The sequence below is a fragment of the Podarcis erhardii genome, assembly GCF_964252035.2.
Source record: "Podarcis erhardii genome assembly, chromosome: 15".
NCBI classification, from domain to species: domain Eukaryota; kingdom Metazoa; phylum Chordata; class Lepidosauria; order Squamata; family Lacertidae; genus Podarcis; species Podarcis erhardii.
In genome coordinates this window covers 14,737,650-14,759,495 of record NC_138505.1, presented here as the reverse complement: position 1 = coordinate 14,759,495, position 21,846 = coordinate 14,737,650, and the positions used below count along the sequence as shown (strand labels likewise).

General features: G+C 48.1%; 1 protein-coding gene across 3 annotated transcripts in view; it reads left to right on the top strand.

The window, feature by feature from the left end:
- Positions 1-3,709: 3,709 nt before the first annotated feature.
- Positions 3,710-21,846, top strand: part of AP5B1 (adaptor related protein complex 5 subunit beta 1) — a 31,946-nt gene continuing 13,809 nt past the window's right edge. The window contains exons 1-2 of one of the 3 annotated variants that reach the window (XM_081842338.1): positions 15,195-15,382; positions 15,480-15,705. In XM_081842338.1, coding sequence (XP_081698464.1) covers positions 15,644-15,705 — 62 coding nt within the window. In that variant the 5' untranslated portion in view covers positions 15,195-15,382; positions 15,480-15,643. Of the gene's footprint in view, positions 3,905-15,194; positions 15,706-21,846 lie in introns of those variants that run through there. The other 2 variants (XM_081842336.1, XM_081842337.1) reach the window with 2 other exon arrangements.

Below are 21,846 nucleotides of genomic sequence, written 5' to 3'. Positions count from 1 at the left end.
TACAGTCCTGTTTGTGCCACGTTAGGAAGTAACAGTGCGAGCCTAACACCGTGTCTGCTTGGGTGTCAGTCCTATTTAGTTACATTGACACCATACATGCAAAGCGTTCCTATACCTTGTTAACAGTCACGACCTCCCCCCAAATAATCCTGGGAACTGTTAACAGTGCTAATAGTTGACCCCCCCTACAGTTCCCAGAATATATATATTTTGTGGGGGAATCTGTGGCTATCAAAGTGGTATAAGATTGCCCTAAATATGCAGGGTGGAGGTGACCAAAATGCCTAGGAATCTTCCTTCTAAGCATGCATTGAATTAGGATGCAAGGCTTTCCAAAATGGGTGCATTGCCCCAGGGTGTTGGGTTTTTTGTGTTTTTTCACAGCAAGCTGATTACATTGTATGTAATTCTAGGAGGTAACTCTGTATTCCTTGAGACTGGTGTACCTTGGCCATCCTCATTTTGAATAACGTTTCCCCACCTTTTGTTGTTGCTGTTGTTAATTGTTGGACCCCAAATATGCTGTAGCCTTTGTTGTTGTTTAGTTGTTTAGTCGTGTCCGACTCTTTGTGACCCCATGGACCAGAGCACGCCAGGCACTCCTGTCTTCCACTGCCTCCCGCAGTTTGGTCAGGCTCATGTTGGTAGCTTCGAGAACGCAGTCCAACTATCTCTTCCTCTGCCATCCCCTTCTCCTTGTGCCCTCCATCTTTCCCAACATCAGGGTCTTTTCCAGGGAGTCTTCTCTTCTCATGAGGTGGCCGAAGTATTGGAGCCTCAGCTTCACGATCTGTCCTTCCAGTGAGCACTCAGGGCTAATTTCTTTAAGAATGGATGCGTTTGATCTTCTTGCAGTCCATGGGACTCTCAAGAGTCTCCTCCAGCACCATAATTCAAAAGCATCAATTCTTCAGCAATCAGCCTTCTTTATGGTCCAGCTCTCACTTCCATACATCACTACTGGGAAAACTGCAGCCTTACTGGGAAGTAATAAAAGTCCTGTGACATTGAAACAAGGCTTCTCTTCACACTTGGAATACTGTGCCGTGGACAGTTCTGGGTGCCTCACCTCCAAAAGGCCCTGGAAAAGCTTTGGAAAAGGGCAACATCAAGGAGGTGGTGGAGAGCAACTCCCCCTGCGAGGAAAAGTTATGACGTTTTGGGTGGGCGAAGCAAGTGGGGTGCAGAATGTAGCAGGGTTTGGGGGAAAGTGGCTAGAGTGTCGTTTTGCCACCTTACGGAAAACTAAAACTCGGGGCATCCAATGGAGTGGACTGTTGGGAGATTTGGGACAGAGAAAAATGACTTTTTCACACGGGGGACAGGTGAATTGCAGACAGATCCACCCCACACATTCATTCAAAGCACATGACTTCTTCCAAAGAAACCTGGGAACTCATTAAGGGTGCTGGGAAATGTAGTACGGTGGGTGGGAACTACAGTTCCCACAATTCTTTGGGGGGAGTCATGTGCATGGATGTGCTTTAAATGTGTGGTGTGGGTCTACTGGTGGCATTTGCTCACACAGTGATGGCTACTGACTTGGGTGGCATTAAAAGAAGATTGGACAAACTGGTGGGCGATAAAACTGTCGGTGGCTACCAGCCACAGCGGCTAAGTTTGCCCTCCACTGTTGGAGGCTGTTTGCCTCTGTATCCCGAGCCTGAAGATCAGGGGTCAGCAAACTTTTTCAGCAGGGGGCCGGTCCACTGTCCCTCTGACCTTGTGGGGGGCCAGACTATATTGGGGGGGGGATGAACGAATTCCTATGCCCCACAAATAACCCAGAGATGGATTTTAAATGAAAGGGCACATTCTACTCATGTAAAATAATTTCTCAAGGATTCAACACTTTAGAAAGTATTTCTCTGTGTCCCAGTACTGGTGGTTAGCTCAGCTGGTTAGCGCATGATCCTCATAACACCAAGGTCACAGATTCGATTCCCCACAAGGGGCAGCTGCCTGTTCCTGCATTGCAAGGGGTTGGACTAGATGATCCTCAGGGTCCCTTCCAAGTCTATGATTCTATGAATCTTAGTGATGGTGACAGAAAAGCACTCTACCCATGATCTGGGGCATGTTATTCTTTATTAGTATTCTGCATGCTTCAGCGCATAAGCCCAGAAGACAGGGTTTGGGAGGTTGTGCTAGTGATTAAAACCCAGCTCTGAGCTGAGAAGTCCTGAGTTCAAATCTTGCCACAGCCGCAACTTTCATGAGATGACCTTATTTATAGATTGCATCTATGTCCTCCACCTTTCCTCCAAGGCAGCTTTATTTATATTTTTCAAGAAATTTATACACTGCCAGATTGTAAAGGGGGGGAGATCTCAAAGCTTTTTGCAAAAAGATAAAACAATAAAATCAAGGGAAATTGACAGCCTTAGCTTGATAAGACATGTGAAAGTTAAAATGCTAAAACAGATTAAAATGCAGATGCAACCTGAGGAGAATTGCTTGTCCAGTCTCTTCCACCAGCCCTTGAGACAGCTCCATGCTCTTGTTCAAGTGCCTAATGCAGCTGTTTTTGGACTACAGTTCCCATCATCCCAGACCATTTAGTCCTGCTGGCTAGGGATGATGGGAGTTGTAGTCCAAAAAAACAGCTGGAGTCCTAAGTTTGGGAAACACTGCTTTAGATGGTCATACTTCAAATGATGTCTCCCCACCCCGCTGCAACTTTTAGACATTTGTGTGCATTTATTCATAGAATCACAAAATTGCAGAGCTGGAAGGGAGCCCAAGGGTCATCTAGACCAACCCCCTGCAACACACTTCAATGTGTGGGAGGCTGTCCTTCTCCAGGTTACCCCTCCCATGCCTACCCCAAAGTCCTCTGCGACAGCACCTCTGCTTACTAAGTGCATTATTCCCTCCTTAGGACAGCAACATGCAAGGGGTGGGGAGCGCAGTGGCTGCTTCGCCCTGTCTTTCAGGTAGGGGTGGTTTTTTGGTGCGATTTTGGATGGTGTTCAGCTCACACGTGAGCTTCCCAGAAGCTTCTGGCAGAGCCCCACCAGGGACGATAAACATTGGACTACACGTCCGTTTTGGTCTCGTCCAGCCACTCTTGATGTTCCTTCCAGCTGTTGCGATTTCGCAAGAGAAGGTGACTGGCTGTTCCTGCAGCCTGATCTGAGCGCTGCTGCTTGTGTTGCTGTTTGCTGAAGTCTTTTGTTATCCATCCCTCGGAAAGAGAGAGAGCGAGAGAGAGAGGAGGCCACTGATTTTTCTGGAAGGGTGGGGGGACCCAGGGTCAAAACTAGGATTTATTCCACCCGGGTCAAAGGCCCAGTTTGACACACACACAGAGACACCCAGTGCACACTTTCCTACACACATACACAGGCTGGGAGCCTCAATGGGCAAAAAACTCAGCTAGCCCCTTTCCTCCCCCCCCCCCAGCTGATGCACTGGGCAAGCTGTGTATGTGCTTTTTCTTCTCTCTCCCTCTCCCCCCCCCCCTTCACTCCCAGCCTCCCCACCCATGGGTGTAGCCAGGATTTTAGTGGTGGGGGGGGGGAAGACTTTTGTTAGGGGGGTTAGAACTGACGTGACTGGTCAGTTACTTAAGTATTTCTATTGTTTTACTTGATGGGGGGGGAGGCAGCTGCCCCCCTTATCCCCCCACCCCTTGGCTACGCCCATGTCCCCACCTGCTCCCGAGGTGCGTGCCTGGATTCTTTGAGGTGAGCGTTTGGGCAAGGTCAGGTCCAGGTGTGCCTCGCTGGCCTCCGAAGAAATGACAGGGCGCTTTTGCCAACAACTGCCTCGCAGCGCCCCGGGGAATGGGGCAGGGTGCGGCGGCGGCGGCGGCGGCGGCGGCGAAGCTGCGCTGTTGTTCCTCTCCAGGTTGCGGCACGGAGGATCCTGCTGGAGGCGGGCGGCGGAGCATATTCCAGCGGTAAGTCAGCTGGGCGGGTGGCGTGAGGTGGAAAATCAGGCCCTTCCTGCGTGGGTTTGCAAGTGCTGGTGCCTTTTCAAATCGTGTTTGCTGTCTCCTGAAGAGCCCTGGGTGTGGACTGCGGGGCCCCAGAAGAGGAGAAGCTCCCCGAGGGTTATGGAGATCGTTGTGGCTTTTAAGAAGAGAGAGCTGGTTTTAATTCCCCACCTCTGCTACAGACCTTGGTGTGCAACCTTCGTCAAGTCACTGTCGCTTTCCTCTACAGTTGTTGTTGTTGAATTTATATACCGCCCTATTCCCAGGGGTCTCAGGGCAGTTCACAGAATAAATTCAAGATATAAAACCACAATATACCTAATAAAAATAAAACAACAGCCCAATAGCCCCCCCCAAAAAAAAACCACCCACATTTTAAAAGGGTATAAGATGTAAATCGGATTAGCCAAAGGCCTAGTTGAAAAAGGAATGTTTTTGCCTGGCGCCTAAAGGTGTATAATGAGTTCTGTGTGTTTTGTGAATCAGAGTGGGGGGTATGGATGTGTTTTGCTTCCAAGGATTGCATGCCCTCCAACATTTCTCTGAAGAAAATAGGGACGTCCTATTCCATAATGGAAGACAGGAGTGTCTGGCGTGGTCTGGTCCATGGGGTCACGAAGAGTCAAACACGACTAAACAACAATTCCATTAACGATGATAATAATAATAATAATAATTTTATTATTTATACACTGTCCATTAAAAAAAACATCCCTATACAGGGCTGCATTCAGGTGTCTTCTAAAGGTTGTAGATTTACTTATCTCGTTGGCTGGGGGGGGAGGGTCGCATAACTCCATACCCTCCAACATTTCTCCAATGAAAATAGGAACGTCCTAAGGAAAAGCGGAACATTCCGGGATCAAATCAGAAACAGGGATGGCTTTTCTAAATCCGGGAAAATAGGGACACTTGGCGGGTCTGGGATTGTTGAAGTGTTGAAGGCTGTGAACCGTTTTGCAAACAGAAAAAGGAACAGAAGGGTTCAATTAGTATCGTATGGATGAAGGGAGGGGGGTGGAACTGGGCGTTTCTGGGGCCTAAGTTTCAGATAATTTGGTTTTCGTTTGTGAAAAGGGTGAAGGCTTAATAATGAGATGGGTGAAGTGTTGTCTCCATGCTCGGCTGAACAGCAGTGGTGCAAGGGGCAGTTAGGGCAAATTTGAGCATGGATAGTGTGAGCAGTGAAGAAGTGGACATAGGAGACCTGGAGTGGATGAAAATAAGTTGTTGGCATCCATCTGTCTCGAGAGACAATGGAGTGCGCCTCTGGGGGTGAAGTCCAACTACTACATTAGCAGCGCCAAAGTGCCCTCCCAGGAAAAAAACCAGGAGGTCCTGGGCTGCCCAGACAACAAGATCTACCACTTCTACCTGCCTCACTGCTATGGTCCAAAGGAAAGCAGAGCAATACATTTGGCTCTGGCTTGACTGCAGGAGCTGCCAAACCATCTCAGGGACTCCACTTTGGATTTGTGTAGGGTTTACTCCTTGGCCCCCATCATTCTACCCGGACACTGAGATCCAGTGCTGTGGGCCTTCTGGTGATTCCCTCACTGCGAGAAGCCAAGTTACAGGGAACCAGGCAGAGGGCCTTCTCGGTGGTGGCACCCGCCCTGTGGAACGCCCTCCCACCAGATGTCAAAGAGAACAACAACTACCAAACAGAAGTCATCTGAAGGCAGCCCTGTTTAGGGAAGCTTTTAATTTTTGATGTATTACTGTATTTTAATATTTGGTTGGAAGCCGCCCAGAGTGCCTGGGAAAGCCCAGCCAGATGGGCAGGGTATAAATAATAAATTATTATTATTATTATTATTATTATTAGCCTTCTCTTCTGCTGAATATATCCCTCAAGGCAGCAGAAGTTTAGGAGCAGAGTTTTCCTTTTCCTCGATGGGCTACCTTCCCAGGTGGGTGAGCCCCCATCTGCCCCTCACTTCCCTCCGCAGCCTGTGCAGAAACCGCCTTCTTGACCATTAGACCCGCTGCCTTCGGTCTCGTCTGCTCAATCCACCAGAGCGCATCCTCACTTGCTGGCAGAATTTCTAACTCACCAAGTGTTTTGAGACCAATAGGCTACCTGGTTTAGCCAGCCAGTCGAAGCAATTTCCTGGGGTGTGGCTGCTGTCGCATGCTGACAGCTTCTAGGAGCCACAGGGGAGAGCTGAGTGCAGGGTGAGGACCAACAGTGGACAAACGACCCCATACACTCCACAAAAAGAACGCAACCGCACATATTTCTGGTAGCAGCAGGGTTCAGCAGCAGGTGGCTCAAGGGCCACATCTGTCTTCAAATGTACCATCAGCCCCCAGTTGCCAGCTCAGAAGCAAAAGGTAACCTGTTTAAAGAAGCAGTGAGTGATCGGGGGACAAGCTGTGTCCCTCTTCCAGAGGAGCCCCTTCTCAAAGCAAACCCTTTCATTTCACTCAAAAGGATGGTAGCCAGGCACCAGGACTCCTGGGTCCTGTTTGTAGTTCTGGCAGAGCAGGTTGGAGGGCTTGCAGTTGTGGTGCTCAGTGACAGTGGTGGTTGAATGAGGGGAGCGCGTCTTCCAGGGTTCAAGTTCCCGGTTCTTTGAGGGGAGGGGGGGACAACAAAGCTGGGGGAGGGTCTCCAATCATTTATTCATAATGCTATCTGTACGCCACATTTCCACACACAAAAACACCAGTCACGCTCAAAGCATGTTACAACAAAGATCGCAGGAACGCATCGGAAAATTTAGCCATGCAAAAAACAGTTTCATAATAAAAACAACACAGTAGCAAATACAAGGCACCTAAAAAAAACATTTCAGCACTGTAAATAGAACATGATTACATTAGCAACATCCAAACCTGAAGAGCAAAAATAACAAGGGAGCTTTCACCTTGGTCCTAGAAGCACCTCTCCCATGAGCTATGGGGGAGGGCAACCTGGTGCCCTAGTACCACAAGGCCCTGGATGTCAAAAGGGTGTGAGGCCTAATGGCTAGAGCCAAGTGCACCTCTTTGTGGCACAAGGACAGGAGTGGGGGAACACAAGAGGAGCTTTGCTGGATCAGGCCAGTGGCCCATGTAGTCCAGTGTCCTAGTGCCAATCTACAGATGCCTTTCCCCACCTGTCATTATTTTGGGGTCAGGTTCAATCACACCCCAGAAAATTCAGGTTGCAGATTTACAGTCCATTACAAGGTCTTGGGCAAGAAACCCACTTCCCCCAAAAAGCCAACCTTTTTTGTTGTCGTTTGCAATAAGGAAAGGGATGGAAAAATGCACAGTAAAGGGATAAGACTTGCTTTGATGCAGCATCTTCTGACTTCCCCACAAATGGATCCAGGTGAATGCTCAGTGAACGGGACATCTGGAAGTGCTCACTGCCTCCATCAGCAAGGGCAAATCGGAGCCACTGCGGCTCGTGGCCGTTGATGGAGGAGGGGGGGGGACACTGCACCCCCCTTGAGCAGTTTTAGGCTTGAGCTGGGATCTTGGCAAATGATCAGCGTTCAGCCTGGACACTTAGCTCCCAGCTCCAAGGGCCTTCTGTTTGGTTCTCTCACTGCGAGAAGTGAAGCTACAAGCCTCTGCCTTCTCGGTAGTGGCACCCACCCTGTGGAACGCCCTCCCATCAGATGTCAAGAAGATAAATAAATGCACAACTTTTAGAAGACATCTGAAGGCAGCCTTGTATAGGGAGGTTTTTAATGTCTGATGTTTTATTATATTTTTATATCTGTTGGAAGCTGCCCAGAGTCAGATGGGCATGGTAAAAACAACAACAACAACAGTAGTAGTAGTAGCAGTAATCAGGTACGAAGCTTGGGGTTGTATCCCTGAAAAGCTGGCTTTGTCCTGTCATTTCCGGAAGAATAGCTTAGTCGGCAGAACATGAGACTCTTAATCTCAGGGTTGTGGGTTTGAGCCCCACGTTGGACAAAAAGATTCCTGCATTTCAGGGGGTTGGGCTCTATGGTTCTGTGAAGGCCCTTCCTCAGCAAATGCGTTATCCTTCCAGGTGCCAGGAGAAAGCTCTTTGTAGTGGCTGCCTGCGACAGGTGTGGATGCGGCAATGCTCCTGGAATCCGCTCTGGAATCCAATCTTGCGTTTTCCCCCTCGGGGAAGGGAGCGGGTGCTCAGAAGCAGCTCGCGACTTCATTGCGGTGCCGGCTGGGAGCCTCCCCAGTGGCGTCGGCGTCGTGCGGTTCCTCAGGTTCCTCTGCTTGGGCGAGGACCGGACCATACGTGATTCACCTGCCACGCGGGGTGGCTGCTGCTGCTGCTGCTGCGTCGTTGAGTCCCTTGGCAGGCTCTCCTGCTTGGGGCCCTGCCGATGCCCCACGGGCAAAGCCACAGGAGCTCCCGAGCCAGGTCCCGGGTGCTTAATTGGGGCTGGCTCAGCAGGCACCTGCTCGCTGCGTTCCACCCTCTGGCACTCCAAACGGCACTTGGAGTGCCAAGGCTCTTGCAAACAAGAAAGGGTGTTTTGGAGTGACGGGAAGCGGCCAGAGACTGGGGGGGGGGGCACACCCAGGGAGCAGCCGTCTTTGGACAGTGGCTGTTTACATCCCCTATGGTAAAGCACATTTACCTCTCTCCCTGCCCCCCCTCCCCAATTCATGGCACCTAGCTTACCACCCGCCAACAGAGCTATGATTCCCAGCAGCCATATGAACCTGCATAAAGGGCATCTTCACATTAAGGATGGAGCCAGCTTGTTTTTCCCCTGCTCCAGACGCTAGGTTAAAAAAAAGGGGGAAGGACCCCTGGACGGTTACCGTATTTTTCACTCTATAAGACGCACCAGACCACAAGACGCACCTAGTTTTTGGAGGAGGAAAACAAGAAAAAAAATATTCTGAATCTCAGAAGCCAGAACAGCAAGAGGGATCGCTGCGCAGTGAAAGCAGCAATCCCTCTTGCTGTTCTGGCTTTTGGGATAGCTGCGCGGCCTGCATTCACTCCATAAGACGCACACACATTTCCCATTACTTTTTAGGAGGGAAAAAGTGAGTCTTATAGAGCAAAAAATATGGTAAGTCCAGACTAGGGGGTTGCGGTGCTCATCCCACTTTACAGGCCGAGGAAGCTGGTGTTTGTCCACAGACAGCTTTCTGGGTCATGTTGGCCAGCATGACTGAACCACTTCTAGCGTGACGGAACACCATGACGGAAACCAGAGCGCACGGAAACACCGTTTACCATCCCGCCGCAGCGTACCTATTTATCTACTTGTGCTGGTGTGCTTTTGAACTGCTAGGCTGGCAGGAGCTGGGACAGAGCAACAGGAGCTCACCCCTCCGTGAGGATTCAAACTGAGGCCTTCTGATCGGCAAGCCCAAGAGGCTCAGTGGTTTAGACCACAGTGCCACCCAGGTGTAGGCAGGGGGAGCAGGGGGGCTGCTGTCCCCCCATCAAGTAAACAAATAAAAATACTTAACTAAAGGGGACAAGAGGATAATGGCAGGTGGGTGTCTTGCTCCCCCAACATAAATCCTGGCTACACCCATTCCAGGACCCAATGGATTGTTGTTTTGTTTTTACTCTGCCCATCTGGCTGGTTGCCAAGAACCACTATGGTGACTGTTCCATCTCCACAATCTCAATGCATGCAGTTTTCTAGAGAGGAGATAAGATAGCCATCTTCAAATATCTGAAGGGCTGTCGCAAGGAGGATGGAGCAAGCTTGTTTTCTCCTGCTATGGAGGGTAGGACTCAAACCAATGGATTCAAGTTACGAGGAAGAAGATTCCGACTCAACACCAGGAAGAACTTTCTGATGGTAAAAGCCGTTCAACATTGGAATGGTCTCCCTCTAAGCTACAGTTCCCAGGGGTTTTTTTTGGGGGGGGGTGCTGTGTGGTGTGTACGCAGTCCCTAGCCTGGGGATGGGGGACCTGTGGCCCTCCAGAAGTTGTTGGGACTCCAGATTCCAGGAAGAATGGCCAGTGGTCAAAGAAGAAGAAACAACAAGAGCCACAAGTTCTCCATTCGTGTTTTTAACGCAGGGTGGTCCAACACGCAGCCCAAGGGCCGCATGTGGCCCTCAAGACCTTTTTTGGCGGCCCTCACTCATATCTGACTCTTGGTGGGGGGGAGAGCGATAATTCCCAGAACAGAGCACAGGGGAGGGGGGGGGTCATTCCATCTAGAAAGCTGCCGCCCTTGTGGAGATGGAACAGTTTTCACATTTGTTGTTGACTGGAGTGCCCCACCGGGGGTGGAATCAGATTGCTGCATTAGCAGCACTGAAGGGCCTTCTCCGGGGCGCAAGCCTGGGCAGGGTGTATGGAGGTCCTGGGCTGCCCAGAGGACAAGACCCCCTCTTGGCCTCGCTGATGTGGTTCAAAGGAAAGCAGAGCAAGATGTTTGGCACCAGCTTGACATCAGGAGTTGTCAGAAGGAGGCATACATGGTGCCATCCGACTGTCTTATGGACTCCGCTCTGGATTTGTGTAGTGTTTACTCTTTAGCCTTTTCTTCTGAAGATATCCTTCAAGGTAGCAGAAGTTTAGGATTAGAGTTTTCTTTCTCCTAGATGGGCTACCTTCCCAGGTGGATGAGCCCCATCTGCCCCTCGCTTCCTTCTACAACACATGCACAAACCACCTCCTCCTTCTTCTTTTTAAATAATTTTTTTATTGGAAATTTTATTTACAACATAACATAACCCCCCCCCAAATACAGAAATCCACCCTCATTAAACGTGAACATAACGTACGATAAGCATAACATACAGTGGTACCTCGGGTTACATACACTTCAGGCTACAGACTCCGCTAACCCAGAAATAGTACCTCGGGTTAAGAACTTTGCTTCAGGATGAGAACAGAAATTGTGCTCCAGCAGCGCAGCAGCAGCGGGAGGCCCCATTAGCTAAAATGGTGCTTCAGGTTAAGAACAGTTTCAGGTTAAGAACGGACCTCCGGAATGAATTAAGTACTTAACCGAGGTACTGTACCACTGTACAACCAAATAAGACTTCCTTTATCCTGTATCTGGCCTCCTTATTTACTTCTTATAAGCTGCTTCCTTTATCAATAATTATTAAGATTTTTCTAATTATAACTTAAATATCCACAAAGTCGCCTGCAGACAAAATCGAAACAAGTCCAGGTATGTATTTTTAGGCACCGTTTTGTGAAGTGTTCTCTGCATTTCCCCCATGCTTTTTGAAACTCTTGTCTAGTGTGATCTCTAACTGCCTCTGTTAATCTAGCCAGTTCAATATACTCGTAACAGTTTGTCTTGCCATTCCTTTTTTGTTGGCACAGTTTCTTTTTTCCAGTTTTTTTTAGCAAACTGCCTTCTTTACCCTTGGACCCACTTTTGGTTCCGTCTGCTCAATCTGCCGGATCCTGTCTTCGCAGGCAGAGGAAGCCCCTAACTCGCTGGGTGCTTGAGAACCACTGGCTATCCTCACCCGGTTTAGCAGGCCAGTTGAAGCCGTTCCCAGGGTGTTGCCGCTGTTGCATACTGACAGCTTCTAGGAGCCACGAACGAGGTGAGTGCAGGATCAGGTCCAACAGTGGATAAACTACCTCAGAAGGAGCATGGTGTGTGTCCCCCTCCCCGAACACCACATACACCCCAGTCGTCATATTGCGTCATAGACTTCTTCCACCCAAAATGTGCCGTTTGGGGAAAGCGGGGAGAAGACTGGATATGCAGAGTGTAGGTGTTTAATCAGTGCTTAAATGACAGGCAATGTCAGGAACGATATGTACAGTACACAAATTAGGTGAACTCAATATCCATACTTAAGAGTTTACCTAGCCATATTAAGACACCTCCTTCTTTTTGGCCAGAACTTTCTCTGCTTCAGGTTACTCTTTGGGTAGGTAACACTTTGTCACCTCCAATTCCTCATTGTTTTTACTCCATAGGCTTGTCTCACGCTCTGCATGTCTTCTTCTGAAGCCGATGCAAAACAGTTGCTCTGGGTCCTGCTCAGTCCATGGTGCCATATTTTAATGGATGAAAAAAGGTAAAACGTTTTCTGTTTCCATAGATAGGGGGGCCATGTGTTTCTTTTCAAGCACAATGACGGCCCATCAGTCAAACCAAATACCTATGTTTGCTTCCTTGGCGGTGTGCTGCACTCACGATTTCCCTTTTATCCCCCCCCCCCCCACGGACAAACATAAGAGACAGAGGGAGATCTTCGACTGGGTGTGAGAGGCAGATGAGATCCAGTTAGTGAGCCAATCCAGAAAATGACTACTAATTTATTCATCCCTTTGGGCTTTGCTCACTAAACTCATCTATCTCCTAGTTAGGCCTTTCAGATGGACCAGACCAGGCATAGGTAAACTTGGCCCTCCAAATGTTTTGGACTACAACTCCCATCATCCCTAGCTAACAGGACCAGTGCTCAGGGATGATGGGAGTTGTAGTCCCAAAACATCTGGAGGGCTGAGTTTGCCTATGCCTGGACCAGACCAACCATAGGCCTGGACTGAGTCAGGGGGTCTCTGCTTTGCTTAGAAAGCATGGGTTTGAGCGGTTTCCACCTTGCCCCACTCCTTTCCAAGGGAAACCCTTCCGTTTTGTGATAGATTGGAACAAATGGACCCTGAAATCATCCTCTGAGACCCTTCTTTGTGTGGCTCCTCCACAAGAGGTCCAGAGGGTGGCAACATCCTCAGGGAGGTTCGCCTGGTGCCTTCATTTTACAGATTTAGGTGCCAGGTGAAAGTGTTCCTCTTCAACCAGGTCTTGGGCTAACATCCTATATCCTTTTGATTGTGTTTGTGGGAGTGAGTGGAGAGGTTATTGGTTTGGTTTGTTCTTGTTCTTATTGTGTATTTTGTTTGTATTATGTGTCTTGTATTTTTATGCTGTGTCCAGTTCTGGGCACCACAGTTCAAGAAGGACACTGACAAACTGGAACGTGTCCAGAGGAGGGCAACCAAAATGGTCAAAGGCCTGGAAACAATGCCTTATGAGGAATGGCTAAGGGAGCTGGGCATGTTTAGCCTGGAGAAGAGGAGGTTAAGGGGTGATATGATAGCCATGTTCAAATATATAAAAGGATGTCACATAGAGGAGGGAGAAAGGTTGTTTTCTGCTGCTCCAGAGAAGCAGACACGGAGCAATGGTTCCAAACTACAAGAAAGAAGATTCCACCTAAACATTAGGAAGAACTTCCTGACAGTGAGAGCTGTTCGACAGTGGAATTTGCTGCCAAGGAGTGTGGTGGAGTCTCCTTCTTTGGAGGTCTTTAAGCAGAGGCTTGACAACCATATGTCAGGAGTGCTCTGATGGTGTTTCCTGCTTGGCAGGGGGTTGGACTCGATGGCCCTTGTGGTCTCTTCCAACTCTATGATTCTATGATTCTATTCTATGAATAGTCCTGAGATTTCCGGATGAAGGGTGGTATACAAATTTAATAATAATAATAATAATAATAATAATAATAATAATGGCAATCTGGGGAAAACTTGAATTGCCATTAGCTCCGACTGAGTGCTAAAGAGCAGTTCCCCCCAGGAAAAATCAGCGGAACAAGATGAAGAGTTGATAAGCCTTGACGTGGACCATCTAGAAACCCTTTGGAAAAAAGTTTCATTAGTTAGCAAACTTGATTCTGCAGATGGCACACAATCCTCTGGCACAGGAAATGGAGCAGACCGTTTAGGAGCACTCTGTGAGGAACATTTTTTGCCACTGACATCCAGTCCTTGCCAGGGTATCTTCCAGGAGGAGTTTCTGAACGGCAAGTGTGATTCGTCTGCCAAAGATGATTCCAAACAGTTCGCTTTGGGAAAGTTTGGGTTGAAATGGCTCCCTGTATACCGCAAAACAGGAGAGCAGTCCCTGTGCATCATTATGCTGTTTTCACCCATATGGCTTTGCAAAGCTGGTGCTTCTGCCCTGATGGCTGCTAAAACAAAGCAGCGCAACAGGCTGTACAGTGGTACCTCGGGTTACCATATTTTTCGCCCTATAGGACGCACTTTTTCCCCTCCCAAAATGAAGGGGAAATCTGTGTGCGTCCTATGGGGCGAGTGCAGGCTTTCACTGAAGCGTGGAGAGCGAGAGGGGTCAGTGTGCACCTACCCCTCTCGCTCTCCATGCTTCAGGAAGCTATCAGCAAGCCTGGGGAGCCCGCGGGAGTTCCCGCAGGGTTCCCTAGGCTGCAGATAGCAGCCTACTTGCCCGGAGCGCAGGGCACACCGAAGCAGAGCGCCCCGCGCTTCGGGCAGACATCCGCAGGTTGCTGCACGGAGTTCGGGGCGCGCTGAAGCAGAGTGCCCCGCGTTTCGGGCAGATATCTGCAGCCTAGGGAGCCCTGCGGGAGTTCCCGCAAGGCTCGCTAGGCTGCGGATAGCAGCCTGCTTGCCCGGAGTGCAGGGCGCGCTGAAGCAGAGCGCCCCGTGCTTCAGGCAGATATCCGCGGCTTGGGGGGGGAATAATTTTTTTCCCCTTTATTTCCCCCCCAAAAAACTAGGTGCGTCCTATGGGTGCTGCGTCCTATAGGGCGAAAAATACGGTACATACTCTTCAAGTTACAGACTCCACTAATCCAGAAATAGTACCTCGGGTTAAGAACTTTGCTTCAGGATGAGAACAGCAATCGTGCTCTGGCGGCGTGGTGGCAGCAGGAGGCCCCATTAGCTAAAGTGGTGCTTCAGGTTAAGAACAGTTTCAGGTTAAGAACGGACCTCTGGAATGAATTAAGTACTTAACCACTGTACATTGAAATCAACCTAAGATGTGCTCTGTCTTCCATGTGCCCAGAATCCAAATGCTTGCAACAAGCATGAGGTATCAGTCATTCGGTGTAGTTTCCAATTTCCTGTGGATTTTTTTAATACAAAAACGTAAGTATTTTGGTTCATCTTTATTATCAAGCTTGAAAATATAATTTATAATTAGAAGTAATTATATTGCCATTCTTTTGAAAATTCAGATCAAGTAAGTAGGAGAGCCAGGTTTGGAGCTGGAGGGTGGTGGGCATGCGATTGCTGCATTAGCTAAAAGGGGGCATGGATTTTTAAAGGTTGAGGTGTGTCTATCCAGATACCAGGTGGGTCCCTGGGTGCCATGCTGAACACAGCAAAACTCTCTCCATCTGCGATTCCTAGAAACTGGTATTAGGGCGGACTTTGGTAATATGGCGCCCTGAGCCAGGACAAAATTTGGCGCACCCCCCACAAATTCTTATTTTCATGCCCTCTTCCCACTCACATTCCATTCTGCGAATGTTCTGAAGCACAGTAGCTGTGACAACTCAATCGGCCATCTGACCGGGGCCTACCTCTGAGAAGGTACCCATATAAAAACAGACCCTCCAGGTGTCCCTATTTTCCACAGACAGTCCCAGATTTACAGAAGCCGTCCCATTTTCTGATCTGATCCCAGAATGTCCCACATTTCCTTAGGATGCTTCTATTTTCACTGGAGAAAAGTTGGAGGGTATGTAAATACAGTGGTACCTCTGGTTGCGAATGGGATCCGTTCCAGAGGCCTGTTTGCAACATGAAAAGAGCGCAACCTGAAGCGCCGCATCTGCGCAGGTGCGTGGCGCGATTTGGCACTTGTGCGCATGCGCAGGCAGCGAAACCCGGAAGTAACCCTTTCCGGTACTTCTGGGTTGCCGCAGGACGTAACCTGAAAGAACGTAACATGAAGCAAACATAACATGAGGTATGACTGTATAGGATGATGATGATGATTATTATTTTGTGCCCCCTCGGCTCGGCACCCTGTTGCGGGGAATGACCCACACCATCCTAAATTTGGCACTGCTGTTATACGGAGGCACACTGTCTTGGCACAGGTTAGTACGCTCACAGAAGTAAGGAGGTACTGAGGAAGGAGCAGCTATAAAATTCCTGGGGAGCCACATCTCTTAGATCCGGTTGTGGAAACTGGCCTTGCAGCCTAAAGGGACGCTCAGATTTCCAGTTTGCCCATCTGCCCCCGCACCACCGCCACCCCCCAATAACATAGCCTGTCAGCAGGATGCGAGGCTTCCGAAAGACGCTGATCACGCCCAAAGGGACCGGCTGTGGCGCCAGTGTAACAGGTTCCTCCAAATACCGGGAGGAGGGAGGGAAGGAGAAACTAACAGGAATGACGATCAGGCAAAGTGTTACATAGTGGGCATCCTGGAAGGCGGAGAGATTCCTGGGTTGCTAATGTTTTGCTTGCAGGGAGAGGATAAAACAAAAGCTAGGATTCCTTTCCTTGTCCACCTTGTGGGAGAAAACACTTAAATGCTGAGAGAACATGAGGGAAGGAGGGTATTCCTTCTTCTTCTGAAGCAAGGCTACTGAGTCCCGATTTTTTCCCCAAGTTCTTTTGTTGTTGTGGAGAGGAAGTAGTGACTAATGGTTAGAGGAGAGAGGGAAAGAATGCCTTTGAGGGGGTGGCATGGGCAGGGTTTCAGATTTGTAATCTCTAAGAACGGGATTTATTCTTTCGTTTCATGGAAGTTTCTTTTTTTTTATAATATTTTTATTGAGTTTATGAAATACAGAAAAAAAGAATAAAAGACAGATATAAGAAATAAAATAGAGAAGTTACGAATTTCCATAATCTTTTTTTCAGCAAATCTAATGGACTTCCCCGCATCTTCCTAACCCTGCGTTCTCTGTGATACAAAACATCAGCAATTTGTTAACTTATTTCAAAACTTATTGTATCTTTCATTTTATCATGTTACCTAGTTTCCAAAGTGTTGTAACCCAAATCTTATACGTTTTAGCTTAAACATAATAAAGTTATTTCATTATTCCACCTCTGACTTCTTGTACCTTAATTTTCATTTCATTAATTTACAATTGCTGAAGCTAGATTTTCCTAAAAAGTGCATTTTTTAACATTCATACAACTTATAATGTTTTTTCAAATAGTCTTTAATTTTTTCCCAGTCTTCCTTGATTGTTTCTTCTCCCAAGTCTCGGATTCTGCCAGTCATCGTTTCATGGAAGTTTCATTGGTTTTCAACATATAGTAAACATAACCAGGGTAACCCTGCTATTACAGTGGTACCTCGGGTTAAGAACTTAATTCGTTCCGGAGGTCTATTCTTAACCTGAAACTGTTCTTAGCCTGAGGTACCACTTTAGCTAATGGGGCCTCCTGCTGCCACCACACTGCCACCACGTGATTTCTGTTCTCATCCTGAAGCAAAGTTCTTAATCTGAGGTACTATTTCTGGGTTGGCGGAGTCTGTAACCTGAAGCGTCTGTAACCTGAGGTACTACTGTATATGTTATGATTTAAAAAGTTACAATATTCAGGGATTTTTATTTCAGAGGACAGGCAAGCTGTGAAAAAAGGCAAACTCCGTACTAGGGATCATTAGGAAAAGAACTGGAAATAAAACTGCCAACATTATATTGCTGTTCTACAAATCTATATGGTGTTACTGCTTTTGTTAACACTGTGGGCAGTTCTGGACGCCTGACCCGGATATTGTAGAGTTGGGAAAAGTTTGTAAAAGGGCAAACCCAAATGATCAAGTCACAGAGTGACTCCCCTGTGAGGAAAGGGTGCAGCATTTGGGACTTTTCAGTTTAGAGGAAATGTGAGTAACAAGAGACACGATAGAAAGAGGAGACATGTAAAAAAAAAAAATTTTCATGGAGCAGGGAGAAAGCAGATAGGGAAAAGCTTTTCTCTCGCATAACACTAGAACCTATGGACATCAAATGAAGATTCAGGACAAACAAGAGAAAGGCTTTCAGACAGCACACTGTTACGCTATGGAACTCCCTGCAACAGGGGCAGTGATGGCCAGCAACATGGATGGCTTTAAAAGAGGATTAGACAAATTCATGGAGGAGGAGGCTGTCAATGGCTACTAGCAATGATGGCTTTGTTCCTCCTCCACTGTATGCCGCTAAATCAAGGGTCAGCAAACTTACCGCGCTTCAGGCCAGTGTCTCCAGCACCAATTGTGCGGCGGGCCGGAGGGCGGGGGAGCACGTGCCCATACGCGTGCGCACACGCTATTTCCGGCGCACTTCCGGGTCAGAGGAGCACCGGAAATAGCTTGTGTGTATGTCATGGGCCTCCTCCAACCCGGATGTGCACTGAAAATAATGCTTGCACATGCGCAAATAATGCTTGTGCATGCGCACTATCTATTTCCGGTGCTCCTCTGACCCGGTAGTGGGCAGCCGCACCGTGCAGCACTTGGTAACAGCGGGCAGTGGCAGCAGGTGGCGGCTTGTCGCCGCGGGCAGGATAAACGAGTCCCTCGGGCCTTATCCACCCCGCGGGCCTTAGTTTGTGGACCCCTGCTCTAAATAGTGAAGAGCGTTGCGGCTGTGCTCAGGTCCTGCTTCACGGCTTCCCACCATGGGCACCTGGTTGGCCATTGAAAACAGGATGCCAGACTAGATGTGCCTGATTCAATAGGGCTTTTCATACATGCCATCAGCATTGATGGCGTTTTCCAGAATCCGCTTACCATCTAAAATGGGCACCGATGACAGAGTAACCTCTTTAGTCTGCTAAAGTTGAAGCAGGTGTATGTGTTTGTGTGCGAGAGAGAGAGGGAGAGAGGGAGAGAAAGAGAGAGAGAGAATGGGACTTCTAAACATCCCAACTTAGGGGAGCTGCCTTCAAAATCAGCAGCTTATTTTGAAGAGTGGGGTAGGCAGTTAATCCCCCTCCACAAAGGGGTGGGTGGGTTTGAGGATCCGGCTTCATGTGTGTCCCCCAATTCCCACCCTGCCCTGCCCTGTGTTTTGCCCAACCAAATGTGGCAATACTACACCAACCCCAGATCTCATGGTCAGCTGAGATATTCAGAGAGGGCCCCTATCTTAAGGCAGTGGGGCTGGTGAGGGCAGGGGGAGAGAGTTGGAGCTAGGATTTCTGGGACGCTGCCTTGCCCACAAGTCTGATCTCCAGAGGGAGGCAAGCTTTGGGTGCCCCAGCTTAGCCAGCGCAACTTCTGAATGGGGTGTGTGTTTGGCAACCTGCCCATTAGCTAACTGGGAGTGCTTTCTTTGAACTGCCTTCCAGCCCAGCGCTCAAAGGGCTGCGGGGCTTAAGCTGCAGAGGCCACAAAGAGCACGTGACCCACAGTTATCACGTCCCAGTTAATATTAATTTAATAACAGCCCGTCGTGCTTTTTAAAATGTTGGCTCTGCTGCTGCTTTCATCTGCACCGTGCAGGCATTGCCTCACCCGCATTCACTAGTGAAACCACCCGCCCCCTCCTTGGGGACAGGAGGAGTATCATTAACTTCATCCCGCAGAAGGGAAACTGAGGCAGGAGGAGGATTGCTGTTTGCAAAACGGGGTCAGAGGGAAGGAGTCAAGAATGTCACGATTGTCAGGCTTTCTTTCTTTCTTTCTTTGCATAATTTAGACAATAAAATCAAAATATGGGGAGGGAATAAGAGAGAGAACAAAAAAACAAAAAAAGATTCTCAGACTTGTTATTAAAATAGCTAGTGAGGCAAATCTGCTGGATTTTGCATTGTTTTTGCACAAATAAATGTAATTGGCCCTTGCCAGATGTGCTGAGGAACAGGACGCTATGGAAGGCACCCAAAGTGACAGTCCTAAAATCCTCTCTTAGCCATATGCATCTTAAGGACTAGAAACTCAAGAGAGAAAGTCATGATTGTCATGAAGTGGAATCCAGGGGCCAGGGGTGATTCATGGGCCCTTACAGCGCAGGTATGAAATCCCTTAGGTAAAGGTAAAGGGACCCCTGACCATTAGGTCCAGTCGTGACTGACTCTGGGGTTGCGGCGCTCATCTCGCTTTATTGGCCGAGGGAGCCGGCGTACAGCTTCCGGGTCATGTGGCCAGCATGACTAAGCTGCTTCTGGCGAACCAGAGCAGCACATGGAAACGCCGTTTACCTTCTCGCCGGAGTGGTACCTATTTATCTACTTGCACTTTGACGTGCTTTCGAACTGCTAGGTTGGCAGGAGCAGGGACTGAGCAACGGGAGCTCACCCCATAGCGGGGATTCGAACCGCTGACCTTCTGATCGGCAAGTCCTAGGCTCTGTGGTTTAACCCACAGTGCCACCCATGTCCCATGAAATCCTTTAAAATACGACAAAGTGTGGCATGTAAGGCTCTCTGCTGTTTGTTGTGAAGAGAGCATCTCTGAGCATGTGCTGGCTGCCTTTCTGTCACCCCTGGCCAGCATCTACAGTGGGCAGAGCCAAGCATTTGTCAGGTGTTGTTGAGCACGTCTACGCATGCACCGTGTTGATCCCTGCTGCCGTAATCCCCATCCGAAACTGGGGTATGATCTCCCCTCCAGAACCTGGGTGCAATCGCCAGGCCTAAGTTCTATAAATATATAAAAAGGGAGGTGCTGCCTGGCAATCATGATCTCTCTTGTCTTGGAAACCACAGAGGTGTCTAAAAATAGGCACCCTGTGGAGTAAATGGATAGGTTTGCTCCTGCCCTCATGTCGCCAGAACTTCGCACGAGCCAATGAAGGACAGACAAAAGGAATCCACCCAGCACATCCCGAAACTGGGGGATTTGTACTCACAAGATACAGACCCTCCAAGTGTCCCTAATTCCCAGGGACAGTCCTTGATTTTCAGAAGCCATCCCAGTTTATGATTTGATCCCGGAATGTCCCGCTTTTCCTTAAAGATGTCCCTATTTTCATTGGAGAAACATTGGAGGGCATGGAGTTATGTGACCACCAAGCCCAGGAGATAACTACAGTGGTACCTCAGGTTAAGTACTTAATTCGTTCCGGAGGTCTGTTCTTAACCTGAAACTGTTCTTAACCTGAAGCACCACTTTAGCTAATGGGGCCTCCTGCTGCTGCTGTGCCGCCGCTGCACAATTTCTGTTCTCATCCTGAAGCAAAGTTCTTAACCTAAAGCACTATTTCTAGGTTAGCGGAGTCGTATGTAACCTGAAGCGTATGTAACCCGAGGTACCACTGTAATTTAAACAACCTTTAGAAGACATCTGAAGGCTGCCCCACATAGGAAAGTTTTTTTAAAAAATGTTTCATGTTTTATATGTGTGGGAAGCCACCCAGAGTGGCTTGGGCAACCCAGTCAGATGAACAGGGTATAAATAACAAGAACAAAGCTGATGATGGAACAGGACGACCCTCTTTTCATTGGAGAACTTTTTGGAGGGCTTGATGACCAGCACCCTCCAACAAATTCATGGAGAATGGGTACTAGCCACAACGACTATGTTCTTCCTACACTGTCAGAGGAAATGTGCCTTCAAATATCAGTTGCTGTTAATTATAAGCTTGCTGTTGCCCTCAGCTCCTGCTTGCGGGATTCCCAGAGGCATCGGTTTGGCCGCTGGCAGAACGGGATGCAGGACTAAGTTTTTTGTTTTTATTTTAATAATATTTATTAAATTTTTGACAAAAAAGAGTTACAGAATAATGACACACACACACAAAAACAAAAAAATACAAAAACCAACATTCAACATAAAAAGAAAAAATAAAATCTAAAAAATCTGAAAAAAGAACAATTGGACATCATTTGCTTGCAGGAAACACATGTGACCAGGCTCCATAGAAAAGTCTTGATTAATAAAAGATTAGGCCAAGAATTTATCTCATCGGACAAAGTAAAGAAAAGAGGAGTGGTGATTTATGCAAAGGAGAGCCTGTCACCAAAATTTTTATTCAAAGATGAGCAAGGAAGAATTTTGGCTATTGAAATACAGGCCCAAGGAGAAAAAATTTTGTTATTAGGAATTTATGCACCGAACGAGGGGAAATCAGAATTTTATAAGAAACTGCATGAGACAATCCTGGACTATTTAGACTACACTAACATCATCATGATGGGAGATATGAATGGAGTGGTCTCTACAAATATGGATAAGTCACAAGACCAAAGTCTAACAAAAGATGGCAGACTACCCAAAACTTTTTTTGAACTAACTGACAATATGGACTTAATTGATATTTGGAGGACAAAGAACCCCTTAGGTAGA